At 55.9% G+C, this 25,325-nt stretch overlaps 1 protein-coding gene across 1 annotated transcript in view; it reads left to right on the top strand.

Annotated features, from left to right (window-relative positions):
* The first annotated feature begins 135 nt into the window (after nt 1-135).
* Nucleotides 136-25,325, top strand: part of SDK2 (sidekick cell adhesion molecule 2) — a 207,668-nt gene continuing 182,478 nt past the window's right edge. Inside the window, exon 1 of the mRNA XM_070393644.1 lies at nt 136-543. Coding sequence (XP_070249745.1) covers nt 480-543 — 64 coding nt within the window. The 5' untranslated portion in view covers nt 136-479. The remainder of the gene's footprint in view (nt 544-25,325) is intronic.

Below are 25,325 nucleotides of genomic sequence, written 5' to 3'. Positions count from 1 at the left end.
CCGCGCTCGGCTCCAGACCGGCCCCCAGGGCCCAGCGCCGGGAACTGCGGTGACTGCGTCCGCCTGGACGACCCAACCAGGGGGCGGGGAGCGGGCGGGGGGCGGGCAACGTGGCCACTGGAGGAAGTTTCCTGAAGTTGTCCTTTCATTGCGGAGCCCGGCCAGCGACCCGGCCGAGTCGCGGAGGCCTCCCTGCCGGGGAGGCGAAGTCGGAGTTGGGGTTCTCGGGGAGGAAGGCGCCCTGAGTCCGAGAGCGCGGCTTTTCTCTTTCTCTCTGCTCGCCCGTCGCCTTCCGGGCGCGCCAAGAGGATCCAACTTGGACAGAAGAGGACTGGGAGGCTTTGGGGTTCCCAGAGCTGCCCCTCCCGGGCACAGACCGCCCCGGGCCAGAGCCACCTAGACTGTCTCCCGGGACGACCACAGGGTACCGGACCCCCCAGGATTATAACGGCGCGGAGGACCCCACACACCCCCACACCATGTGGGGGCTGCTGATCTGGACTCTGCTGGCCCTGCACGGGATCCCCCAGGCCAGAGCGCAAGGTAGGAGGGCCACCCCCACGTGGGGATGGGGACGGGGTACGAGGAAGGGGCGGGAGCCTGCTGGCCTCCCGGCGGCCTCCTGGACACCCGGCATAACCTGGGCAGAGGTCTCTCAAGGGAGTTTCGGGCCCCCCTCCTCGAGTTTTGGGGATCTTGGTGGGGCCGTGTTTCTGAGACTTGTGGCTTCCGAATGAGGGAAGGTACGGTCGGTGCTGGGAGGTTGCCCGGGAAGGCTGAGAAGAGCCTTAGATGAGTTGGGGGGTCGCTACTCCCCATGCCCGCTATGGGTAACCCCATTGGGCCAACGAGGGAGGGGCGCGCCATTCCGCGCGGGGCTCAGCGCCCAGCTCTACCCAGATCCTCCGGCCGGGCTCCCGGTTCCCCGCTCGGTGTCAGCGAAGGGCAAGACGCTGCCAGGCAGGCGCTGGCCGCCCCGGGGCCAGGGAGTGGACTGGGAAGGCGGCGGGAAGGAGCCCAAGGCGGGTGCTGGGTGCCGGGTGGCAGCCCGGGGAGGGAGATGGACGGGCCTGGCCACGTATGGAGCCCACGCCTGGCTGCCTGGCCGGCTGCTGGGGCTGGGGCTGGGGCTGGGGGGCGCTTCGGTTCGGGCTGGGAGCCCAGGTCCTGGTGCAACCCCGACCCACAAGGGGGAGGTGCCCAGGGGGTGTCTGAGGCCCCCTGTCCCCCCACCCCCCCACCCCAGGCACAGGGCTCCTGCCTTTGCCTTCAGCTCCACTGGCCGCTCAATCGTCTCTGCAGCCGCTGCTCTGACCTGGAGCAGCCTCAATGGAGAAGGGCTGGTGGGTTTGGGTGGGAGTGTTAGGAAGGATGAGGAGGTGTGACCCGCACCTTCGCCCCCCTCAAGAGGGCGGGTGCCCAAATGTCCTCCCGCCCCCGGCAGGTCCCAGAAGGAGAGGGCGGCTGCACCGCGCTTCCTTGCTTTTGGGGTTCCCAGACCCACACAGCGGTGCCAGCGGTGTGGTGCCAGCGGTGTCCGAGCGGCGCCTGCTGGGGGCGGAGGGAGACAAGCCTGGACTGAGCGCTGGGACTGGGGGCTTGGTTTTCCCTGTCTCAGGGCTTGAGAGCGCCTGCCCCTCCCTCCTCCCCTCCGAGGCTGCTCGCCTGCCAGTGCTGTGACCTCGAAAGGGGCCCCACCTACCTCTGGGGTTGCTGAGCAGGGGTGGGGGGTGGGGGGAACCCCAGGGCACCCAGAGTCAACCCAGCCAGAGAGCCAAGATCAAAGAGATGAAAGTAATCAGCTCTCACGGGATTGAGGGGAGGGTTTTACAAGGTAATTTACGTTAAAGCACTTAGAAATGTTGTTAACGGGCCCTGTAAATGTAAGGTAATAAAAGTTATGATTATTTTTATGATCTTCATAAAATCTTCCAGCAAGCAGGTCCTCAGAGGTCGGCGTAGGCGTATTCTAGGAGCCATTTAACAGATGGGAAAACTGAGTCCAGGGGCATTAAGTGACTTGACCAAGGCTGCGGGGAGATCTGGGGGCAGAGTCAGGGCAGGGTTCCAAGCCCCTCTGGCCCTGGGACCAGGACCCTGCGCAGCTGGGGTGGGTTCATGGGGTCCCAGGAGAGCTGTGAGGCGGCTGGAAGAGGAGGGGGGCACCTCCCCGATCTGCTCTGAGATGCCAGTGGGGTTCCCAGCCAAAAGCCAGGAAGGGCTCAGAGGGGCGTGTCAGCTTCTGCCTGGACACTTTAACTTAATCACCACACAGACTCCAGCAATGGCATGATGTCCCTGGCCAGGTGGCCCCCTTGTTCAGGTCCTGTCCAGTCCCAGGCCCGTAGACCTCCCCCCCCTCCACCTGAGGTCAAGATTCCAGCGTCCTGCTGAAGGCCCGGCCGCCTCCTGGCGCTGTGCCTCCTTGGGGAGGGGCTTGCCTGTCAGAGCAGTGAAGGTCTCTTTGATTGATTCACTCCCTCTCCCGCTCCTCCTGTTTGCTGCCTGTTGGAGAGCGGCTGCCCAGGTCCCCTGCTGCTCCATTTGTGTTCTCTGGTCTGAGAGGTTTCCTGCCCCCACGAGTACTCTCCATCCTTTTGTATCCCGGCAGCAAACCAAGCAGGGGATTGTGGGAACTTGGTCCCAGCCCAGGTTTGGGGGCAATGTTGCATTTGAGTGGGGCGCGGTAGGGGGAGGGGCAAGCCAAGGACTAGGGGGTGCGGGGCTTTCTTATCTGCTTTGGGGTTAGAGAGTGGAGTTTCTCCTTAAGTGTGAGTCGTGTCGTGGCGTTAACCATCAGGGTAGCTGAGGCCACAGCACTGTGTGTCACTGTGAGCCCATGAGCCACATTCTCCAATCATGACACAGACTGAGGGACCCAACAGTGGTCCTCCCGGGGCCAGACCTCACCTGGGTCACTGCCAGACCTTAGCTGGCCCCAGCCTGGACCCGGTGCTGGACCCAGGCGACATCACCTCCTTATCCCTAAGCCACCGCTGGACCATTTTCCCTTCAAGCGGATGTCACACAATTCACACTTACTTCCCAGACCCAGTGAGTGGCGTGGTAGAAAGAGCAGAGACCATCTGAGGGTTTGAGGTTGTGCCTGGCACACAGATGGTGCTTAAGGAAGGGTAATCGTCGATGTTATCATCATCAATGTTTTTACACTCTGAGCCCAGGTCCACGGGGTGGGGTTCCGGGCCATCCACCACCTAGGCCTTGGATGCCTTTTTCTCCCTCGAGGCCCTTCCTTTACTTGCTTCAGTGGCTGCATCACTGGGTCTCACATGGCCGTCCAGTCCTGGGCTCCACTCCCAGGTGCTTCGAGGGGAGGAGGCAGGGGGAGCCTGGGCATCTCACCTGGATTTTAACAGGCGCCCGCAGGAGCGTTCACGGCCTTCGAAGCTTGGTTCCTGCTGGTGGGCATCCTGAGGAGGCTGGAAAGAGGGCGGTAGCCGCCCAGCCAGCTGGTCTCGAAGGTTCTTTCAGGAGAACAGTGCCTGGGCGAGGGACGGGAGGGAGTGTGAGCTGAGCGAGCCAGGCAGGGGGGACCCTGAGTGGAGGGTTGGGAAGCCCCAGCTCTGGAGGCTCCAAAGGGAGCAAGTTTAGTGCGGGGAGCTAATCACAATGAAAGCCAAACAGCCCGCGAGGGAGCAGGAGGAAAGTTTAATTACATGGTGTGGCGAAGCTGTAATTATTAATTACTGACAGCAAAAAATAACTTATTGATCAGGGCCTCTTGCTAATTACCACGAGGCCGAGTGTCATGCTTGCCTGGGGCCCAGCTGGTTTGTGTCAAAAGCCCCACACAAGGGTGGGCCAGGGGTGTCCCTGTTCCCCGTGTCCCCTTCTTCCAGGACCGGAGAGGTGGCTCTCCACCCCGCACCCCTCCCTCCCTTGCCCTGTGCGCCCTTGGCTGCAGCTGGGGGGATTCTGGAACGTGCCGGCTGTGGTGAGATGAGCGACACAGTTCGGTGCTGCTGTTGGCTGTGCACCTCCTCTGCCCGGGCTAACCAGACTCGGGACCCCCACCCAGAGCCCGAGGCACGCTGGCAGCCCGACACCTGCCTCAGAAACCCTCTCTTTCATGCATTTGCTCGGCAAATATTTATCGACCGCCTCTCCCCTATGTCCTCTCCTGGAAGGCTAGAGTGGGGCCAGGAACCTTGTTCCATCAGGGAAGGGAGGCTGGGAAGGGGGCCAAGTCCTTTACAGCAGTCCTCTGTTTAAACAGGGCCTGAACGGCCGACTTTCAAACGACGTGTTAAACGGGGTTGGTATGCGTTTGACTTTGGACCACAGGATGCAGTTGGGCGGTAAGCTAACCGGTGAAGGAGAATGAGCTCCTTCTCCGTCCTCGGGGCTAACGTGACCCTGTGCGTTTGACTCGAAAGAAACATGAAACGTCACCCAGTGCACAAGGAGTCCGTCGTCTGCTGTCTGCTTGGATACCCCTGGTGACGGGGGCCTCACTACCTGACGAGACAAACTGGCTGTTAGACAGCTGTACTCTGTGTTGCTGAGGAAGTTGCCCTCCCTGGGGCGGGTCACCCCAGGATGTGGCTGCAGTCGGAGGAGTCCCCTGATGGGTAGGAACCTCCCTCCCCATCCCTCTGACTCCCGGGACCTGGGGGAGTCAGGAGACTGAGTTGGAATCGATGTTGGGTGTTAGGGTGCTGCCTGCGGGATTTCCACCCTGCCCTCCCCCCCTCCCCGGGGCACGTTGCCACAGCGGCCTAAAGCGGCGGGAATTAGTCATCATAATGTGGGGCCTTGGGATGCCAATAGCAACACAGGGGCCAGCGGTGACTGCCGGCAGCGCCCCACGGCCTCCCGAGGAGAGGAAAACAAGCCGGGTGCCCAGACATCCCAGTTGTTCCTTGTCATCCACCCCGCTGGGGGAAGGCAGTGCCCTGAGTGGTGCTGGGCAGGGACAGGCCTGGGGGAGGGGCGAGGGGGGCTGCCCCACTCAGCCCATCACTCCCCAAGCCAGGTGTCTGGGCCACGAAGCCCCTCGGGCCTGGGCGTCCTGCGAGGCCGGCCCCTTTAGCTACTGGGGGTGCCAGGTGGCAGGTGGCTCCCCGTCTGGGTTCCAGCTTGAATCCTGCTTCCACCACTGAGCGACCCTGAGCTGAGGCTGTTTTCCATCCATAAGATGAGGAAACAATTAAAAATAAGTGAATCTACCTTCTAAGAGTTGGGTATTATTATTATTATTATTTTTACTTTAAATAAGATTATCCCAATCCCCTTTTAAATATTCTTAATGATAAGTGTTTATAATGTGTTAGCCACAAGGCATGGGGGTGCCATCATCCACACCCCCTCCCTCCCCGCACTCCAACATGTGGGTAAACTGAGGCTCGGCTTGATTAACCGCCCAAGACCCCTCAGCCAGAGAGCCACACGGTCGGGATGTGAACCCAGGGCTCTAAGGCCCCAACACCCGTCATCCTTCCGCTGGTCCAGGATGCCCTCGGCCTCCATTCATCCTTCACTGGTGTCTTCCCCGGGAGGGATGCTGGGACACCCGTGCTGGTGGCCCACCTGGGCTGGTGCAGGGCAGGCAGTAGAGTTTGGAAAGAACCCAGAATTCCAGATCCTCCTGGCTCTTGCCTCCCCCCTGGTTGGTGTCCTCACTGGGCCTTAGGTTGGCAGAGTTCAAGAGGTCAGGACCGGAACCCCTCTTCCCTCCGCTCCTCTCCTTTCCCTGTGCCCTCCCCGGGGTCAGGATGACCTAGAGATGTTTGGGCGTCTCCTTACAGTCACCTGGGGCATTCGTGGCTGACTTGCTAGTGTCTGAGCCACGCACGTCTTCTACACCGAAGGGGACAGGATGGAAAAGCGATCAGAGTCTGATGCCATAGAGGAAGCTATCAGTGACCCAGAGCGTTGATGAGAATTTGATGATGTGATAATCCTAAGGGGAGGAAATATTATTTGCCATAACTCGGCCTATTTAGGGGATTCGGCTTCTGGGGTGGACACATGTGACTCTCAAGGGCCTGTTGGAGCCAGAATCTGGACCCTCCCCCCAAGGCACCTCTGTGGTCGTGCAGATGTGCAAATGAGGGAGGCAGCTGTCCTGCTCAGAGTCTGAGTGATGGTCAGAAATATGGCCTCAAGTGGTGGGCATGAGTGAGTCTGAGTCAGTGATGCACCTGCTTCGGTCTGTGAGCGCCAATCCAGAGTGTGCCCGCAGAGGGCCCGGGTGGGTCAGCTCAGCCTCCGAGGAGCCTGAAACAGGGACGACTCCCCGGGTTCCAATCCTGCTTGCCATTTACCGCGTGGGTGACCTTGAGCCGACCTGTGTCTCGGTTTCTTCTTCTGTGAAATGGGGATAACAGTGGTCCTTACCTCACTGGGTTGTGACGGGGTTTAGTAAGCTGTGCTAAGCAGTTAGGACAGCATTCCCTGCACAGTAAGCACCGGATGAGTGATTGTCACGGAGCATTGTCCTCGTGGGGCCTGGGAAGCAAGGCCAGCTTTGCAGTTTGACCCGTGCCCTGGCTTCAAACGCCTCTGCTCCCTTTCTCTCTCCTAGACTTGCACCTACACTTCCACTATTAGGGATTAATTTATTTGTTTGGCTCCGATGCTTAAAATGCAACTCTGCCACAGAGCACCCACCTAGGAAGCTGTTACCAGCTCGGACGGCCTTAGGGGGAATGTTTCTGCTGGGTCCTTTCGTAAAAGCTCACATGTCTGTGGGTATCTCTCACAGACATCTTCTTCTCCCTGCACCCCCACGTATGAAGCAGCCGGGCCAGCAAGCATGAACATTATTAACCTCATTAGCATCGAAGTTCGGAAAGATTAAGTCACTTGCCGAGGTCACTTTCCATGTTAGAGAGAGTGAGCGCAGGTCAGCTGCTTCTGAGGCTGTTGCTTTCCATCAAGACGCCCACCTTCTGGAATGAGGGGCTCGCCACCCGCCACCGTGCTTCCCTGGGACTTGGGAAGTGTCTCGTGTGACCACAGGCTTCTCCCCAGCTTGGGTGGCCCGGGGTGCAGCGCGAGGGCCTCTCTCTGTCTAAGGGAACTCAGAGCCCTCTTTTGGGGCCCCATCTGCTGTCCCACCGGGTCTTGGCCACGGGATCTGAATGCGGAGACCTCTCATGTCAGCCCTCTACTGGCCGGCTTCACCTGCTTGCTCCCCGACTGCTGTGGTATCGGCACCAAGCCCTGCACGCCCGCACCCCTGGGCCCTGTGCAAGGCTGCAGTCCTCCCTCCACTTCCACTGCCTAGCCATCAGCACCCTTCCCTCCTGTCTCCCACCTCCCCTGCCCCACCCCCCCAGGACCAGGGCTGCAGCACTTCCTCCCCGGTGCCTGGAGCGCTCAGGGTGCCGATGGTCTGCATGTCTCATTTGGCACTTTGGCCTTGTTGGTGCTGAATTATCTTGGAATGTCTGTGTGACGGATTTCTTTAATTAGAAACTCCTCGAGTTTAGATAATAACCCTTCATCAACAGGGATGGAGGTATTAGACATAAATTATTGTTCCCAATTAACGAACTTCACCCTTTAAAGAAGGGTCCTATAGTGACGTCGGAGAGAAGGTAACAGGCTCGTGACGCTGTGTGGGACTCAGAGACCAAGACCGATTCTCCTTGGGTCCCTTTGGAACCCCCCACCCCCACCCCCGTGTCTTCACCAGGAAAAGTGAGGCATAATTATAGCATTTCCAAGCTCTTCCTGATGGACTTCAGTGATGGAGGAGGTAGACAGGTGTCCTGGGGGATCTGGCCACACAGCCTGAAGCTGTCCGCTGCCCACACTACCTTTTCCTTTTTAATATTTTAATTTTTAAATACTTGAAATTTTGCATTCCGTCCTTTCGTCTACCTGAAATCTATTTTAACACACAAAAGATATGTTATTTTTAACATTTGTATTAATTTTTAGAGAGGAGGGGAGCGGGGGGAGAGAAACATCAATGTGAGAGTGAAACATAGACCGAAACATCCATCTGCTGCCTCCTGCACATCCCCAACTGGGGATCGAGCCCACAACCCAGGCATGTGCCCTGACTGAGGACTGAACCAGCAACCTTTCAGTGCACAGGACGCCTAACGAACTGAGCCACACCGGCCAGGACCACATACAGGATATTTTAAAGCCAATTAGTGCTTCAAGAAGATGTGGTATTTCTGCCCCATGGCTTCCTGGACCTCCAGGGATATATGTCAAAACTCAGTTTTGAAAGACTTGAATGAGATGATCTCTTGAGTCACATCACATGTAAGAGTCTAAGATACTTTGCACACACACATATATATATATACTAGAGGCCCAGTACACAAAATTTGTGCACTCACGGGGGCGGGGAGGGGGACGGGCAGGGAGGGGGTCTTTCAGCCCGGCCTGCACCCTCTTGCAGTCAGGGGATGTCCGACTGACAACTTAGGCCTCCTCACAGGCCTAAGCCATCAGTCGGACATCCTTAGTGCTGCAGCGGAGGCGGGTGGGGCTCCCACCACCACCGTTGCGCTCACCAGAGCTGGGCTCAGGGCTTCTGGCAGAGTGTTGAGCGTCTTCCCCCTGGTGGTCAGTGCATGTCATAGTGACCGGTTGTTCCACTGTTCGGTCAATTTGCATATTAGCCTTTTATTATATAGGATAATTTCAACCACTTGTACTTAGATTTTTCTATAATCTTTTGTACACATACCTAACCCTTAAAGCAGTTGTGTCTCCAACATAATTGACCCCAGGCCACCATAGCCATCCACCTTGACTGGTCTATGGCAGTGCCTTCAAGGGTGAGGTTGTGCTGGTGAGGCTGTCTGCCCCTCCCTAGGGGACCCTGCAGCTGGGGTGGTTGGCATTTTCTGGGTCCTCTCTTCACTCAGCCAATCTGCTCCGTACCATCAGGGAACTTGTCCCTGGACCACACCATTGTATCGTGACCAAAGGAGTTGGGGGCAGGGCCCCGAGTGAGGCCTGAAGACTCTCCTGGTAGGAGGTGTCTGGCCCCGTGATAACTATGTCCCCTGCAAGGGGCCTTTTGCATGAGCGCGTGGGTGCCTTCCAGGAGAGCCCAGGTGACCGGAAGGCCATCCTCTGGCCAAGCAGGGCCTTTACTTCCCTGCAGCAGCCCCAGCAGCTCGGAGCTCCGTGCCCTGACCATGCAGCACTAGCCACATGTTCCAGGTCATTGGCTTCACCCCTCCCGATGCCTCTTGAGGCTCTGGAGCTTCCAGAAGCCGACTCCATGCCCTCCCAGGCCCCGGCGGCGGCAGCCTTCGCCAGCACTGTTTACGCCTCTCGCTGCCTGACTCAAGGACTCGGCACTTGGTTGGAGGAAATGCTGCTGACCGAGCCCAGCACTCACGCCTCCCTGCTCAGTCAACCTTGAAGACTCCTCCCCGTGGGCAGCCTGCACGGGGGCTTTGCCCAGCTCCAGCCGCTCAGCCAAGTGGCCCTTGACCTCCCCAGTTGGAGCCCCTTCTCCCGGCCCTGGCAGAGTGAGTGTAGGCGGGGAGGGGAGCTGGCGGGCAGCCCATCGGGGGCCGGAGCTGCCGAGGAGGGCGGAGGGGAGTTCGAGGTAGCTGTGCCCCCAGCTCATTATCCGGCTGTGCATCACCGGATGAAAGACAGTTGTTGTCAGGACGGTGATAAACACGCGGCTGTCAGTGCTGATGTGATTGCACTAATGAAGAGAAGTCAGCCCGGGCGAGGGCGGCTGCTCCCGGCTCTGGCTCCCGGTGGCTGGAGAGATCTGTCCAGGGCCCCTTCTCCCTGCCCCAGGAGGACGGAAGTCTGGGTGTCAGGAGAAGAAGAGAGGTGTTGGCGCATAGCCCTGTCCTAAGGCCTTGGTGGATGAAGAACCTAGAAGGTGCTGGAAACCTCTAGGAAAAAGGAACGTTGTTTGGCCGCAGGGTGGGCGGGAGGCTGTGATACGTGACCCGGGGCAGCCTGGGCCCTGGGCAGAGATGTGGACCGGTCAGTGGGCTGCTGTGCTTTTGATGGCTCAGCTGCCTCTCGGGGCCCTGGTGTTGAGCCGCCTGAGGGAGGCGTGGGGAGAGACACAGGCTCATTGTCTGCAGCCCCTGCCAGCACCTCGCGCCACCTCGCCAGCAATGTGAGGACGTATTGTCTGTCCAGGAACTTGGAATGTCCAGCCCAGGGTGCAGGCCTTGAACTCCAGCTTGTCTTGCGCCTCGGCTGGGGAAGAGCTCAAGGGGCCCTAGATCCCGAGCCAAGCTAAGCGGGCAAGAAGCAGAGACGTGCCTCTGAGATGCGGATGGGGCGATGGGGGGCGGGGGGGGGGGGGGGAGTGGCCCCATCCTGGTCCCAGGGATTGGCCTCCTGGGGAGTGGAGGAAGGCTGAATGATTGAGGGGTGCGCTTGCAGCTGGGGCCCCGGGGGCACATTCGTGGCCTTTGTTATCCATCCACACAGTAGGGTGACTTCGGAGCTCCTAGTCAGCCAGTGATAACTTCATTCCTGCCCCTCATCACCCAGGAAGGAGGCCTCTGGGCTGGGATTCTGCTTGCTTGTAAGAAATGACATTGAGCCTGCCCGGTGTGGCTCAGCTGTTGAGCGTCGACCCAGGAACCAAGAGGTCGCCAGTTCGATTCCTGGTTAGGGCACATGCCTGGGTTGCGGGCTGGATCCCTAGTAGGGGCCATGCAGGAAGCAGCTAATCGATGATGTTCCTCATTGATGTTCTATTCTCTACCTCTCTCCCTTCCTCTATCTCTAAAAATCAACCCTATATAATAAAAGGCTAATATGTAAATTGTCTCCTTGACTGGGAGTTTGACAGGGAGTTTGACCAGGGGGCAGGGCCGGCCAGCCTCTAGTAAAACCATATTGACAGGACAGTGTGAAAGAAGCTAAGAGACAGTAGGAACCAGTGATGGGGGTCCAAAGGGGTGACCTGAGAAGCTGCTCGGAGGAGGCTTCCCAGAGAAGGTGACCTTGACACTGGGGTCACGTAAGATGGTGGAGCCCTACCTTCCTTGGGGAATACTAGGGGCTTTGGTTTTGTTGTGACATACCTGAAATTATCTGTGTGTAATACCTGAAATTATCACCAAAATCAGGATAACTTATCCATCACCACCCAAAGCTTCCGGTGTCCTTCCTCACTCACCCTTCCCTGCTTTTTTCTTCTCTTTCCTCTTCTCTTCGTAAATGGATGTCCAATTGTTCCAGCTTCGTTTTTAAGAAAATAGTCTGTTCACCGCTGAATTACCTCTGCACCTGTCTTGGAAATCAGTTGTCCGTATACGTGTGGGTCTATTTCTGGACACTCTCAGCGGCTTCATTTGTCTGTCTGTCTGTCTTCACAGCAGTGGCACGCTGTTTGGTTACTGTTGCTTCCTGGGAAGACTTGAAACCGTGTAGCGCTAGCTCTCTGACTTCTTTCTCAGCGTTGCTTGGGCTGTGCTGGGACCTGTACATTTCCAGGTCGGTGTAAGAATCAGTTTATCTGTCTTCAGAATCTCTTTACAGTTCGGCATGAATTTTAGAATCGCATTTTTTTTTTTTTTTCATAAACTCCTGCTGGGATTTCCGGTTGGGATTGCATTGGTTATGACGGCATTGAGTCTTCCCGGCCCGTTCTTTAGCTCTTTGGTTTCGCTTAGCAACGCATTGTGGGTTTCAAAGTACAGGTTCTGTAACATCGCCTGTCAGATTGAGGCCTAAATATTTCATGTTTTTGATGCAATTGTAAATGTTATTTTTTTTATTGCGACTCCCAGTGGTTCGTCGCCACGACTCAGGAATAGTTGATTTTGACACGTTGGTCTCGCACCCTGGACTCGGCCAGGCTCAGTGATTAGTTCTGGTAACTTTTTTGTCGACTTCATCGGATTTCCTGCGCGCATGATCAGGTTATCTCCGAGTGCAGGCGCTGTAACTTCTTTCCCAACCTGGATCCCATCCATCTCTCTTTCTCGACCTGTTACCCAGACGAGCACCTCTGGGAGGACCCTGTTTTCGCCCTCTCCGTTGCCAAGCAGCAGTTATGGGCGGCAGACCCGCACCTCAGTGGCCGCTAACCACTCTGGTCAGACGGTGCTGAGCCACCTTCTCGAGTGGCTTGCTGAGATTCGGCCCCGCCCTCGGGATGCGAACACTCAGGGACACTTGCTCTGCTGGGCATCAGCCAGCGCCCGGTGGGGAGCAGCACACGCAAGCACAGAGGCTCCGGTCTGCTCACCTGTGTGATGAGCACATGTGTTTAGGGTTTGGGGTCCTCTTCCCTGTACCCCTCCTCTGGCCCTAGGTCCTGGAGCCTCCCTAGGAGGCAGTAGATGACCTAAAACTATAGGGGAACTCAGACAACCACTGAGGTCAGATTACAAAGGGCTCCTCGTTTTATAAAGGAGGACGGGGGGGGGGGGGGGGGGGGCACAAGGGAACCACAGAGCTTGGGAGCTCCGGACTTCCTGTCCCTCTGCAGGCTCCGCCCCACACAGATGCTGGTGTTCTGGCTCTCACCTTCACTGCAAAGCTGGCCCCTGGCAGGACTGCTGTTTCTCGGGAGGGAGGGAGCCTTTGCCACAAGCCAGACATTGTTCTAATGCTCTATGTGGGTTGTGGGTCCTCTCCACACCCCTGAGGAAGCATGCTGTCCCCATTGTATGGATTTGGAAACGGAGGCCCAGAGAGACGGAGCCACTTACCGACAGTCCCGTAGCTTGTAGATGGTGAACTCGGGAATGGGCCCAGGCAGTCAGGTGGGAGGCCGAATTCCCAACCACCGGACTGTGCTGGAAGCCGGGGTCCCACCCACCAGCCCACTCCGCCCTCCGCTTCCCTCTAAACTGCCGAGGAGCAAAATAGCGCGGCCCAGTTTCCACGGCCGCCGAGAACCTGGCCTCGCTCTGCCGCTGATAGGCTGCATGACCTTGGCCAAGTCCCTCAGCTTTTCTGAGTCTCAGTTTCCTCTCTTGCTAAGTGTGGACTTAAACAAACAAAACTTCCTCACGCTCATGGGGCTGCTGGGAGGATTGCCTGACGGGATGTTAGAGAACAGACCTCACCCGGAGCCCGGCATGTGGGATGTTGCCGTGGGAGTCAGGAACCCTGTCCTACCCCCTGCCCGTGGCCCTGACCCATCTCCCCAGGCCTCTGCCAGCCTGTCACAGCCTCTGCCCGTGACTCAATGACCATCCCCCTGGGGGCCCCAGGCTCCTGCCCTCTCCAGCACCCTGGGGTCTCCGTGCCTGTTTCCACACAGATCAGGGCGCTCAAGAGCACCCCAGAACTCAACTCACAGCCAAGGAGCTGTCGCTGAAAGAGATGCAGACTGATGGGTACCATCACCATCTCCATCATCCCTATTCCACTGAGCCTGGGCTCCATTGTAAGACATGTCATTACTGTAGGTGCCCCTACGAAAGGAAAAGAGGCTGCTATTTCACCGGCAATGAGGTGCATTCTGGCTCCAGAGATGTGAAATGCACTCGGAATCCCCGAGCCTGGGTAATGGCCGCTATTTATATAATGCGAACCCTCCCGGGCTCCCTTCTGAGGCCCCGAGTGCATTAGCACAGTTAACCCCCACAGCAGCCCCGGGAGTTTGGATATGACCGTCTTTTTCTTTTATTATTGTTGAAAGTATTACACATGTCCCCCTATCCCCCCATTAACCCCTCCCAGCCCGCCCTGCCCCCCCCCCCCAGGCCTTCACCACCCTATTGTCTGTGTCCATGGGTGATGCATATTTACATATAAAAGGTCTTTGGTTGGTTATCTCCCCCCACACACACCCACCCCCACCCTCCCTCTGAGATTCCGCACTCTGTTCTGTGCTTCCATGTCTCCGGGTCCTCTCTGTTCAGTTTATTTTGTTCATTAGATTCCACATATGAATGAGATCATGTGATGCTTGTCTTTGTCTGAGTGACTGACTTCACTTAGCATGATCCTCTGCAGGTCCCTCCATGCTGTCTCAAAGGGTAAGAGATCCTTCTTTTTCACAGCTGCATAGTATTCCACGGGATAAATGTGCCGCAGCTTTTTTATCCACTCATCCCCTGATGGACACTTGGGCTGTTTCCGGATCTTAGCTATTGTGAATCATGCTGCGATGAACATAGAGGTGTATACATTCATCCTGATTGGCGTTTCAGGTTTCTTAGGATATATTCCTAGAGGTGGGGTCTCTGGGAATATGACCATCGTCTTGACCACAGATCAGGCCAATAGAGTTGGTTCAAAAAATTTAAGATGCTCATGCGGGCCCCAGCAAGGCCAACATGGGGAAAGGGCTGCAGGCTTACGAGGCCACCCCTTAAGGGACACTGGACGCTGAATCCTGAAACCTGGGGGACCCACCATGAACCGGGCCCCTGGGGCCGAGCCCCCTGGGTTCTCCCCAAGGCTCCAGGACACTCTCCGCTCCCTATTATGTCCTCCCGGAATGCACTGGGCCTGGTGAAGTCTCTGTCCTGCCCCAGGCCCCGCATTCCTTCCTTGGCCGTGCCTGATGCCAGCACCTGTCCTCCAGGGACAGTGGCCCCCCGAGGAATGAATGCTTGGCTTGGCTTCCTCCCCTCGGAGCTGGGACTCCCAGCCAGGCCGGGGCTTCTGAACCAACTGCACTTGGCTCTCCTCTCCTTCTTTGGCCAATTCCAGAAGCCAACCCGGGGCTCGGCTCCAATTACACGGGGACCCTGGGACCGGCTGGCACAGCTGAGCGCCCTGCATCTGCCCAGCCCTCGGGGTTTGGATGGTGTTGGGTGGTGGTTTCCTTGGAGAAGCCAAGGCCCTGAAGACAGCTGGCCCCTCGGGTCCCCTCCCCAGCCCTGGCAAACCCGCTATTAGTCTGTCACCACAAGCCCAGGAGGACAAGGCACCTCCGAAGGTCCTTGCTCGGCCTCCCCTCCCTGCAGTTTCCATTCGCATTCCAGTCCCGGGCTCGGGCTGCGGGGAGGTGCGGGCTTGCACCAGCCTGCCCGTCAGTCACAGCTCTGCCTGGCTCAGCGCGGCCCGGTTACCGCATAGGAACGGCCCGGCACCGTCTCTAACCACTGGCTGGACCACTGACATCATTTGCAGGGCCCGGTGCAGAATGAAAAGGCGGGCCTTTCGTTAACAAAACATGAAGAATTCCAAGGTGGCCCAGCCGGCATAGCTCAGTGGTTGAGCGTTGACCTAGGAACCAGGAAGTTAGGGTTTAATTCCCCGTCAGGGCACATGCCTGCATTGCAGGCTCGACCCCCAGTGTGGGGTTTGCAGGAGGCAGCTAAACAATGATTCTCTCTCATCGTTGATGTTTCTATCTCCCTCTCCCTTCCTCTCTGAAATCAATAAAAATACATTAAAAAACACACAAAGGAGAATTCTCAGGTGGTGGCGGCAGAGCATTAACCTGAGGGTGGGTGGGCTCTTCTAAGCACAGGGTCCCTGCGACTGCTCAGGCCACTTGCCCAGGCGGCCGGTGCTGCCCACTGGTGAGCCTCTCCAGGGATTCCCACCCCCTCTCCTGGCCTCGGCCTCCAGGGTCCTCTGTTCCTGCTTCTGTCTCCCCGGGGCCCCCACTACCTCTCCCCGGGCTGAAAGGCAAGGGGCTGTCTGGTCTCAGGCCCCGGGGTAAGACGAGGCGAGGCAGGGTGAGCAAGGGTGGCAGCTTCTCCAGGGAGCCCGCTGATTTTGTCCAAATCGTCTCATCATCGCGGGCAGGACAATGGGGCTGAGGGATCTGGAATTCAGCCCCGTGACTCGGGTGCCTGCTTGTCTGGTCCTGTCTGGTATGCGCTGCCTCTGTCTCCTCATCCCGTGAGCAGCTGTGAACAAAAGCCGGTCTTCACAGCCCGAGCACACTGCAGCCAGAATCCTGGCCCCGCTGCCTGTTTAGCTGCAGGACCTCGGCCGGACCCTCAAGCTCTCCCAGCCTCGGCGACCCCATCTGTAAAATGGGGCAGCAATCCATATGGCTCAGAAAATGTTAATCCTCCCGTTCCCTCCTCTCTGTGCACTGGCTGACTCTGAGGGAGATCAGGAGCATCCTTCTGCCACACTGGGTGGGTAGAGTCTCCTACCACAGTCTGCAGTGGCGTGGGGCCTCTGGCACATAGTAGGTGCTCAGTAAGTACTGGATACTATGTTATTAGGGTTGTGTCTTCCCCAGATTAAACCAGGCTAATTCAAGCTTTTGGCTGCATCCGTGCATTGAACCACCCCCTCCCCCGCCCCCGCCCCCAACATCAGCATCACTGGGAATTGGCTACAAACGCAGAATCTCAGGCCTCACCCCAGAGCCGATGGGTCAGCATCTGTGTTTTAAGATCCCCAGGTGATGTACAGGCACCTTAAGGTTTGGGAAGCATCGGAGCTTATTGGCTGCTGTGGTTTTCTTGAGATAAAATTTAAGAGGGCAGAGGCCCTCCTGAAATTGTGTCTAAATCAGGTCTCTCTGCTCAGAGGGCAGTCCGGCCCCTGTTCCTGCCCCAGCAGAGCGGACTGGGAGGGAGCAAGGGGCTGGGAGCTGACCCACCCAGTCCTCCTGGAAAAGCAACCAGAGGAGGGGGAGGAGGAGGGGGGAGGAGGCCCTGCTTTGTTAATGGTCTGTCTGCGGTGCCGTCTTTGATATGGGAAGGAGAACATGAAAGGGAATCGCCTGTTAAATAAACAAAACTGAAAATTCTCCAGGGACAAGTACAGGGGAACTTTTGGGGGAACAGATCGATTATTTAAGGGCAATTCTCTCCACCACATGGAACCACTAAACACCGGGAAGGCGGAGCAGCCCATGGACTCTCAGGCGGGGGGGGGGTGGGGGGGGGTGCGGGGAGCAGAGTGAGTCGGGGTCCTGGTGGAGGTGGGGTGCCGTGGAGTTGACTTTGTAGTGGGGTCAGTCCCACCGCATTAGGCTAGATCTGTGACTCTCTCCCTGCCCACCCCTGCCGCCACCCACCACTGCTTAGGGCTCTGGGCAGAGTTCTGGGATCCCTACACCTTCACTCACCCAGGTGATGGGGCCTCCAGCACTCGGCAGAGCCGTGGAGAACTAAGCGCGTGGATAGGAGCCAGGATCCTGGGGCCAGACGGCCTCTGTGGCTGTGGCCGAGCACCCTAACCTCCCCGCGTCTCAGTTTCCCTACCTGTTAACTGGGGGCGGTACTGCTTGCTTCCTGAGGCTGTTGTGAAGATTAAACAAGTTCTTATTTGTAAAGGTCTTAGAAGAGCTCCTGGCATATAGTTAGTGCTACGTAGGTGTTTGTTCAGTAAATCACATTTTATCATGATCTGTTAACAACTAAATCATTTACTTGTTAAGTAAATGAAATAGGAAGCCATCCCGGTCAGCATGAGTCAGTGGTTGAGCGTCGACCTATGAACCAGGTCAGGGCTCGATCCCCAGTGATCCCCAGTGTGGGGCATGTAGGAGGCAGCCAGTCAATGCTTCTCTCTCATCATTGATGTTTCTCTCTCTCTCTCTCTCTCTCTCTCTCTCCCTATTAAAGGTGGGGGAAGAGATGCCGTTCCCCTGGGAAGATCAGGAAGGATTTGGGGAAGATGGGACATCTGAACTGGGAATGCAAAGGTGCTGGCAGTTGAAAGTGGAGGTGCAAGATCAGGAGAAGTCCTGGCAGAGGGCACAGCCAGGGCAAAGGCCTGATGGGGGGACCATTAGTCCAGTGCTGGACAGAAGAGGTAGAGGGTGGGGTCCCTGCTACCTCTCCTGGGGATAATAAGGCAGAAGTCAGGTGGTCAGTGCCCTTGACTTCCAAGCTGCGACTGGAGTTCAGGTCCTGGAACGCTGAAAACCAGAGCCAGCCCCAACCCTGCCAGGGTGGTGCCCACACATCATTGCTCTTGGGCCACCCTGGATCTGGAAGAGCCCCTGAAGAAGCTGCCCCCACTCCCGGGGTCCTTCTGGGGCCCCTGTCCCATGGGAGGACGGGGAGAAGCTGGGAGAAAGGGTCATCTCACCTTACCTGGTCCACGTGTCCTTGCAAGTCCCTTCACCCCAGGCGATGCGATGGGAAGGTTTCTCTCTCAGCACCCGTGACCGCGCTCCCTGCCTCACTCTACTCTGGAGAGGAGGAAAAGATTGAGAATGATGACCTCCCTCCCTGACCTAAGAAGACTTGTCCCAGCCAGAAAAACAGCCCCGATTTCTATAATCCAAAGGTGGTGCTGCAGGTCAAGAGGGACTCCCAGCCGAAACCGGTTTGGCTCAGTGGCTAGAGCGTCGGCCTGCGGACTGAGGGGTCCCGGGTTCGATTCCGGTCAAGGGCATGTACCTGGGTTGCGGGCACATCCCCAGTGGGAGATGTGCAGGAGGCAGCTGATCGATGTTTCTCTCTCATTGATGTTTCTAACTCTCTATCTCTCTCCCTTCCTCTCTGTAAAAAATCAATAAAATATATTAAAAAAAAAAAAAAGAGGGACTCCCAGAGGGAGTAGAGACCTCAGCCATCTGGCTCGAGGAATCAGCCTCAATATGAACATCGAGACAATTGGGGCATCAGGGACGGTCCTGGGTCCCCTTTCCAATGTGTTGCTGACTTTCTGGCAACCCAGTTGGATAAAAGGCTATTTTTCCTCCTATAGTTGACCTCTCTGTTCAACAGCGACGAAAGTACTTACAGCCCACGGCTGAGCAGGAAGGAGACTGGGGAAAGCCTTCGAAAGTTTGGGAATATGGATCCAAATTTCCCTATGCAGCATAGGACGAGGACACGAGGATTGATCTCCAGGGCTGTACCTGGCCTCATTGTTCCATTGCTGGGACACAGAGAGCAGGGGCAGCTGAGAATGGGACACAAAATCCTTTGTCTCCATTTCTTTTTCTTTGGTCCGAAGTTTGGCTTTGCTGTTATCCAGGCATGGTTTTATTTTATTTGTGTTTATCCTGCTTCGGGTTCACTGACCCTTTAGAATCTGTACATCAATGTCTTTCACCAAATTGGGGGAAATGTCAAGCCATTATTTCTTCAAGTTTTTTTTTTCAGCCCCTTTCTCTCTTTCCTCTCCTTCGGGGACTTCTCCAACACGTTTGTTAGATGTGTTGATACAGGTCCCTGAGGCCCTGTTCACTCTTTTCCAATCTTTTTTTTTTTTTTCCTCTCTGTTCTTCAGATTGAATCGTTTCTATAGGTATATCTCCAAATATACGATTTCTTCTTCTATTGTCTGTACTCTGCTGTGAAACCCATCCAATGAATTTTAAAAGTTTTTGTATTTTAATTTTCAGTTCTAAAATTTCCATGTGGTTTTATGTATTTATATATATCATCTAACTCTCTACGGATATACTATCTTTTCATTCATTATAAGCCTATTGTCATTTATCTCATTGAGTATGGTTATAATGGCTACTTTAAAATCAATGCCAGCTCATTGCAACATCTAGTCGTTTCTGGGTCTCCATTCATTGTCTTTTATCTTCCTAATGGGTCATGTTTTTCTGGTGCTTGGCATGTGGAGTAATTTTGGAATGTGTCCTGAGCATTGCGGTGGTTATGTTATGGAGGACTGGATTCTGTCCTATTTCTTCAAAGACTGTTGATTTTATTGTTGTTTTAGTGGAAGTTAACTTAGTTTTGACTTAAACTACAAACTCCCTTGGGGCAGAAGCTCAAATCTCAGTTCAGTTCTTTTACCCTCAGCTGGGTTACTCGCAGTCTGCTCTGAGCATGCGTGGTTAAAGGTCAGCCAGAGATTTGGGCAGAGTCTATATACAGAAATTGGGGATCCCCGCTGTGGCTCTCTCCTTTCTGAGATTCACCCCTCACTTTCCATTGGCTCCGGTTGTCCTATATCCTGTTGTTCTTTGAGCAAGAAAGACTGTGGGTTTTCTATTGGATTTTTTTTTTTTAGATGAAGTTCATAAGACATAAAATTAATCATTAAAAGTGAACATTTAGTGGCATTTAGTACATTGACATTTTCATCACCCCCAAACAAAACCCCATTCCCATAAGCAGTTGCTCCCCATTTTTCCTCCTTCCAGCTCCTGTCAACCACCAATTCCATTATTCTGGGATATTTCATATAAATGGAGTCATACAATCTGTGACTTTTTGTGTCTGGCTTCTTTCACAGGACGTAATGTTTTTGAGCTTCAGACATGTTGTGGCATGTATCGGTACTTCATTCCTTTTTATGTCTGAAAAATATTCCACCCTACGTATAAATCATTTTTTTATCCGTTCATTTGTTGATGGACATTTGCCTTTTTCCCACTTTTGGGCTGTTGTGACTAGTGCTGCTATGAACCTGTGTGCACGTGGATTCGTTTGGGTATCTACCCAGCTCTGTGGAGTAGGAGTGGCATTGCTAGGTCATATGGTAATCCTCGGCTTAACGTTTTAAGGAACTGACTGCTTTCCACAGCTACTGGACCATTTTATATTCTCGCCAGTGTTACCAAAAACTGGACCAAGTAAATGTAAGGCTCTAATTGGCTTTATTGAGTGATTCATAAATCAGACGGTTTCCCATGGAGTAAACAGAAGGGTTCTTTGGTGAACAAAACGGCGGCTTTTACAGGCAGAAATGGGGCAGGACAAGGAAGTCGAAAGAGTAGATTTTTTCTGGCCAGGTCACCTTTCCTCCGGGGGCGGGGCGGGGGGGGGCGGGGGGAAGCAGGGGGTCTTATCGGGCAGATCGCCTCTCTAGGGCTGACCAGGAATTCCAGACTGATGGGTTTAAAATTCCCCTCCTGAGAGGGGCTGAGACTGAAGTTAGGTTAGGGCCAACTTGACCATTTTTCTTTTGTTGTCTTATCCAAGAATCCACTGCTAAATCCAAGGTCATGGAGAATTAACCCTGTGCTTTTTTTTTTTTTTAAGAATGTTACGGTTTAGCTCTGAGACGTAGGTCCCTGATCCGTTTGGTGTTGGTTCTTGTGTACGGTGCGGTGGAGGGGCTCCGCCTCCTTCCGCGTGCACATCCCGTCAGCCCAGCACCATTGGTTGGAGACACAGTCTTTCCCTCTTTTTTAAAAAAATATATTTTATTGATTTTTTATAGAGAGGAAGGGAGAGGGCTAGAGAGCTAGAAACATCGATGAGAGAGAAACATCGATCGGCTGCCTCCTGCACACCCCCCACTGGGGACGTGCCTGCAGCCAAGGTACATGCCCTTGACCAGACTCGAACCTGGGACCCTTGAGTCCGCAGGCCGACGCTCTATCCACTGAGCCTGACCGGACAGGGCTAGTCTTTCGCTCTTGAGTGTTCTGTGCCCCTTTGGCAAAACCGATGGGCCATGGATGCACAGGTTTGGTCTTGGGCTCCGGGCGCTAGTCCATCGGTCTCCGCGTCTGTCCCGTAACCGTGTTCTGTGGGAGGTTTCCCTCTCTGTGCCTGCTGACTGCATGCAGCCCGCCCTCAAGCCAGAAGCCATCAAACGCGGGAAACTCGCTTCGTGCCGCGTGCTTCTTCCAGCATCACCCGCCGGCTTGGCTCCGTCTCTGGGGCCTTCAGGAGGCTGCTCTGTGTGCTCTGTCCGGAGCTGGACTTGGTAGCTGTGGGGCGGTTTCGTCGGCTGTGCCAGCAGCAGGGTCTCCACTCCCCTCTCGCTTTTTCCTCCTGTGGCTTTCCTCGCCTTTTAGTGAGATGGCAGAGTGAGGGGAATGGCATGTTACCTGCCCAGGTACCGTCCCTGTAGAAAGTTCCTTGCCGGGCGCATGTTCCATCCCATGAATACAAGGGCAAGAGGAGTTGATTTTCTTTTTTTAAAAAAATGCTTTTTTATTGATTTCAGAAAGGAAGTTAGAAACATCATTGATGAGAAAGAATCATTGGTCAGCTGCCACCTGCAGGCCCCGCAGTGGGGATCAAGCCCACAACCCGGGTGTATGCGCTGACAGGGAATCGAACCGCAACCTCCTGGTTCTTAGGTTGACACTCGACCACTGAGCTACACCAGCCAGGCTGGTTTCCTGACCCCTGACTCCCCCTGCGCCATTCCAGCACTAAGTGGACTCGAGATGGAGTCCAGAGAGAAATTCCCTGTGTGTGTGCGTGTGTGTGTGTGTGTGTGTGTGTGAGAGAGAGAGAGAGAGAGAGAGCGAGAGAGCGAGAGAGAGAGAGGGAGAGAAAGGGAGAGAGAGAGATGGACCTCCCCCTTTTCCTTTCAGGTCTCACACTGTGCCAGGCATGCAGTTGGTTTCAGTGGCTCCTGGGTGAACAATTTAGTGATTGTGACGCTAGCGAGGAGAAGGAGCGATGCCTCTGTGACTCCTCTGGCCCCCGCCCTCGGGGGCTGGCCAGCCCCTGGCCCTGGAGGATCTCGTTTTGGCAAATTGTAAATGAACCCACAGACAGGGAGGCACAAGTTGGCACCAAGTGGCCATTTCTGCCCCAAGCCAGAAGCAAGACTTTAAATGTGGCCGCGCAGAGGTGGGGGTGGGGGGGGTAATTAAGAGGGGCATTCCTAAGAAGCAGAACTGTGTCATTTGCAGGCTAATGAATGGGTCTCGCTTAGCAAATTACCATTTTCTGTACTCGCAGGTGAGGGAACCTGCTTATTGGATCAAGGTCTCCCCGATCTGCTTGGGATTACTGTAACCGCCTCTCTGTCCTTCCCTCGCTGACCCCCGCATTCCAGGGGCCTCCCTGGCTCCTTGGCCTGCTGGGCTCCTTGGCATGCTGGGCTTGTCTGGTGGTTAACGCATCAAGCAGCCTGTCTGGGTTATGACTTGTTTCTCTTTGTTCTGTTTTGTCTTAGGCATCTTAGTCTGAATGTTTTCTCAAAATAGGGTTGTTGGTTTGTTTGCTGTTTTACCCTGTTCTTCCCAGACACGGTCCTGCCTGGGGGTAGGGGGATGGACTCCAGGGCAGGGCTGGACCAGGCAGGGGAGGGGATAGACTCCGGGGGGGTGGGGGGGAGATGGACCAGGCAGGAGGAGATGGACTCCAGGCAGGGGGATGGACCAGGCAGGAGGAGATGGACTCCAGGCGGGGGGATGGACCAGGCAGGGGAGGGGATGGACTCCAGGCAGGGGGATGGACCAGGGGGGCGGGGATGGACCAGGCAGGAGGGGATGGACTCCAGGTGCGGGGGGGGGGGAGGGGGGGGTTATGGACTCCTGGCAGGGGATGGATGGGATGACTTCCAGAGATCTTTGTAGGTTTCCTCTCATTCTTGTCCTTTCCTCGGGAGGCGCACCAAGAATTCTTTCGATAATGGGCACAAAGTGCTTTGAAAACACAAACTGCTAAGTGGCGTCGGGGATGGGCTCACTAATTATTTATGATTTCAGAGGAGCGAGCTAATTCGCCAGGAGAGGGAGTCATCTTGGCAGGGACGGTAGGTCAGAAAACGCAGATAGCAGGGACTCCCCCCATAAGCTCCGTGTCCCCTGGAGACGGCTGAGGAGGCGGATTGGGGCGAAGGCTCTCTGCAGCCTGGTGAGCAAGGTCTGTGGTCAGCACCACCTGGACCTTTCCCCCTCGGGCCTGGAGTTCAAGTCAGAGCCAGGAGCCAGGAGCCACAAGATGCCTTAGAGCAAGACAGCGTTCCGACCGTCCTGGAAAGCGAAGGGTGGACATTTCCCCTGAAAACTCTCCATCCGGAGAGGGAGAGGGAGAGGGAGAGGGAGCGTGGCCAGGGGCTGCCCTGGGAAAGCCTGCCAGCAGCCCCCAGGGCCTTCCTGCTGCTGCTGAAATGCCCTCTGCACCCCCCCCCCCAGCCTCTGCAGCCTCCGCCTCCTTCTCCAGGTGCCAGGCTGTCCTGCCCACAGGGTGCCCAGGGCCCCTCCTCCTTCACTTAGTAACTATTTGTGGACCCCGTCCCATGTGCCCGGTGAGCCTGCGAAACCCCCGTCCGGGCCCCAGCGTTGTCCTTCCTCTCCACTCCTCCCAGGAGAGCAGGGTCTCTGCCCGTTTCCTCCGCCCCCTACACTCTCAGCCGTCCCCCCTGGAGAAGGGGCCGCGCCTGCCTCCTGTGTCCTCCTTCCGAGCTGGCACGCAGGCCTGTGACTCTGTGCTGGGCTGGGAGGCTGGGGACGGGCCAGGAGGGTTTGCCCAGGTCCAGGAGGGGGGGGGGGGGGAAGGAGCCCTGGGAAGCCCGAAGCCCCTGAGGGCCCCGCAGTGTCCCAGGCCAGTTTGCAAGGGGATATCCAAGTGGCTTGCGTTTCTGGTCCGCTGGTCTGTTCATGGCGATCTTGGAAAGAGGCGGTACTGACCCCGCAAATTGGACCCTGTGCCTGCTCTGTGCAGACTGGCACACTGGGGTGCAGGGAGAAGAAGTGTGTGTGTGTGTGGTTGGGAGGGCATGTGTGTATTGTATGGATGTATATACATGTGTATGCATGTATTTGTGTACATGCATGTGTTTGTATAGATGTGTATAAGTGTGTTTGTGTGCATGCATGTATGTTCATGTAGCTGTGTCATGTGTGTGCATATGTAGGTGTACCTGTATCTATAGATGTGTGTGTACATCTCTCTGCATGTGCATGCATGCATGTGTGTATATGTGTGTGTTGCTTATTTCATGTGGCTGTGTACGCGTTTCAGAAATGTGTACTCGGAAGGCCTGCCTGACCACCCTGCCCCAGGACCCTGTCTGCCCACGCCCCATCCTGGGTATCACCGTGCCGGGAGCTTCGTTCCAGACCAGTCCCCACGGTGACGGGCCAGACCCTGGAGTCACCTGTGGTCAGAGGAAGGCGCTGAGTTGGGGAGGAGTGTCTCTTTCCCCTCCTGGGGGAGGAGCAGACCCGGTGGATCTGCCTCGTCCTCATCCTCAAAGTGTTGCAAGGAGAACTGGGTTCTACCGAGAAAGCAGGTGGGGCAGGCAGTCTGGCGGGGGCCTCGGGCCTCGGGCCTCGGTGAGGAGGGCATCGTCCCAGGGGCCGAGCATCGGCGGGGCGGGTGTCGGGGGTCTGGTTTTAGGCTCAGCTCCGCCAGAGGCCAGCTCAGGGGCCTCGGACAAGTCACCTTATTTCTAGGACCTCCAGTTCCCATCGATGACAGACAGTGTTAAAGTCATGGGTTTAAGGTTATCTTCTTGGTATCTTTCCAGGACTCTAAATAGAACCCATTCTGTGGAGTGGGCAGTTTTAGGGTTGGTCTCGTGCGTGCTCCTTGTGTATAGGAGCTGCTGAAATAAACACAAGATGCCGGTCTGACCAAAAAAAATAAAAGGTATAATTTTGATTCATTCGCACTGCTGACGGCTACTGTGTTGGCTGTGGTCATTTCTTTATTTGACAATCCAAGGGAAAAGAGGTCAGGGCCCCAACTACATAGTCAGGTGCTGCGTGTTTTAAAAAATTCTTGCGGCACACGGTTGGAAATCGCTGCCCTACTGTGTGCACGAGGCCGCTCACGTACCCTCACTTACAGAAGTCGCTGGGACCTAGTCACTTCCTTCCGGGGGAATCCGAGAGACCC

The sequence above is a fragment of the Myotis yumanensis genome, unplaced genomic scaffold (assembly GCF_028538775.1).
Source record: "Myotis yumanensis isolate MYYU_CA2020_CCGP unplaced genomic scaffold, mMyoYum1.0.hap1 SCAF_16, whole genome shotgun sequence".
Classification (NCBI taxonomy): domain Eukaryota; kingdom Metazoa; phylum Chordata; class Mammalia; order Chiroptera; family Vespertilionidae; genus Myotis; species Myotis yumanensis.
The sequence above is the reverse complement of the archived record's forward strand: the minus strand, read 5'-3'. Positions and strand labels throughout refer to the sequence as shown.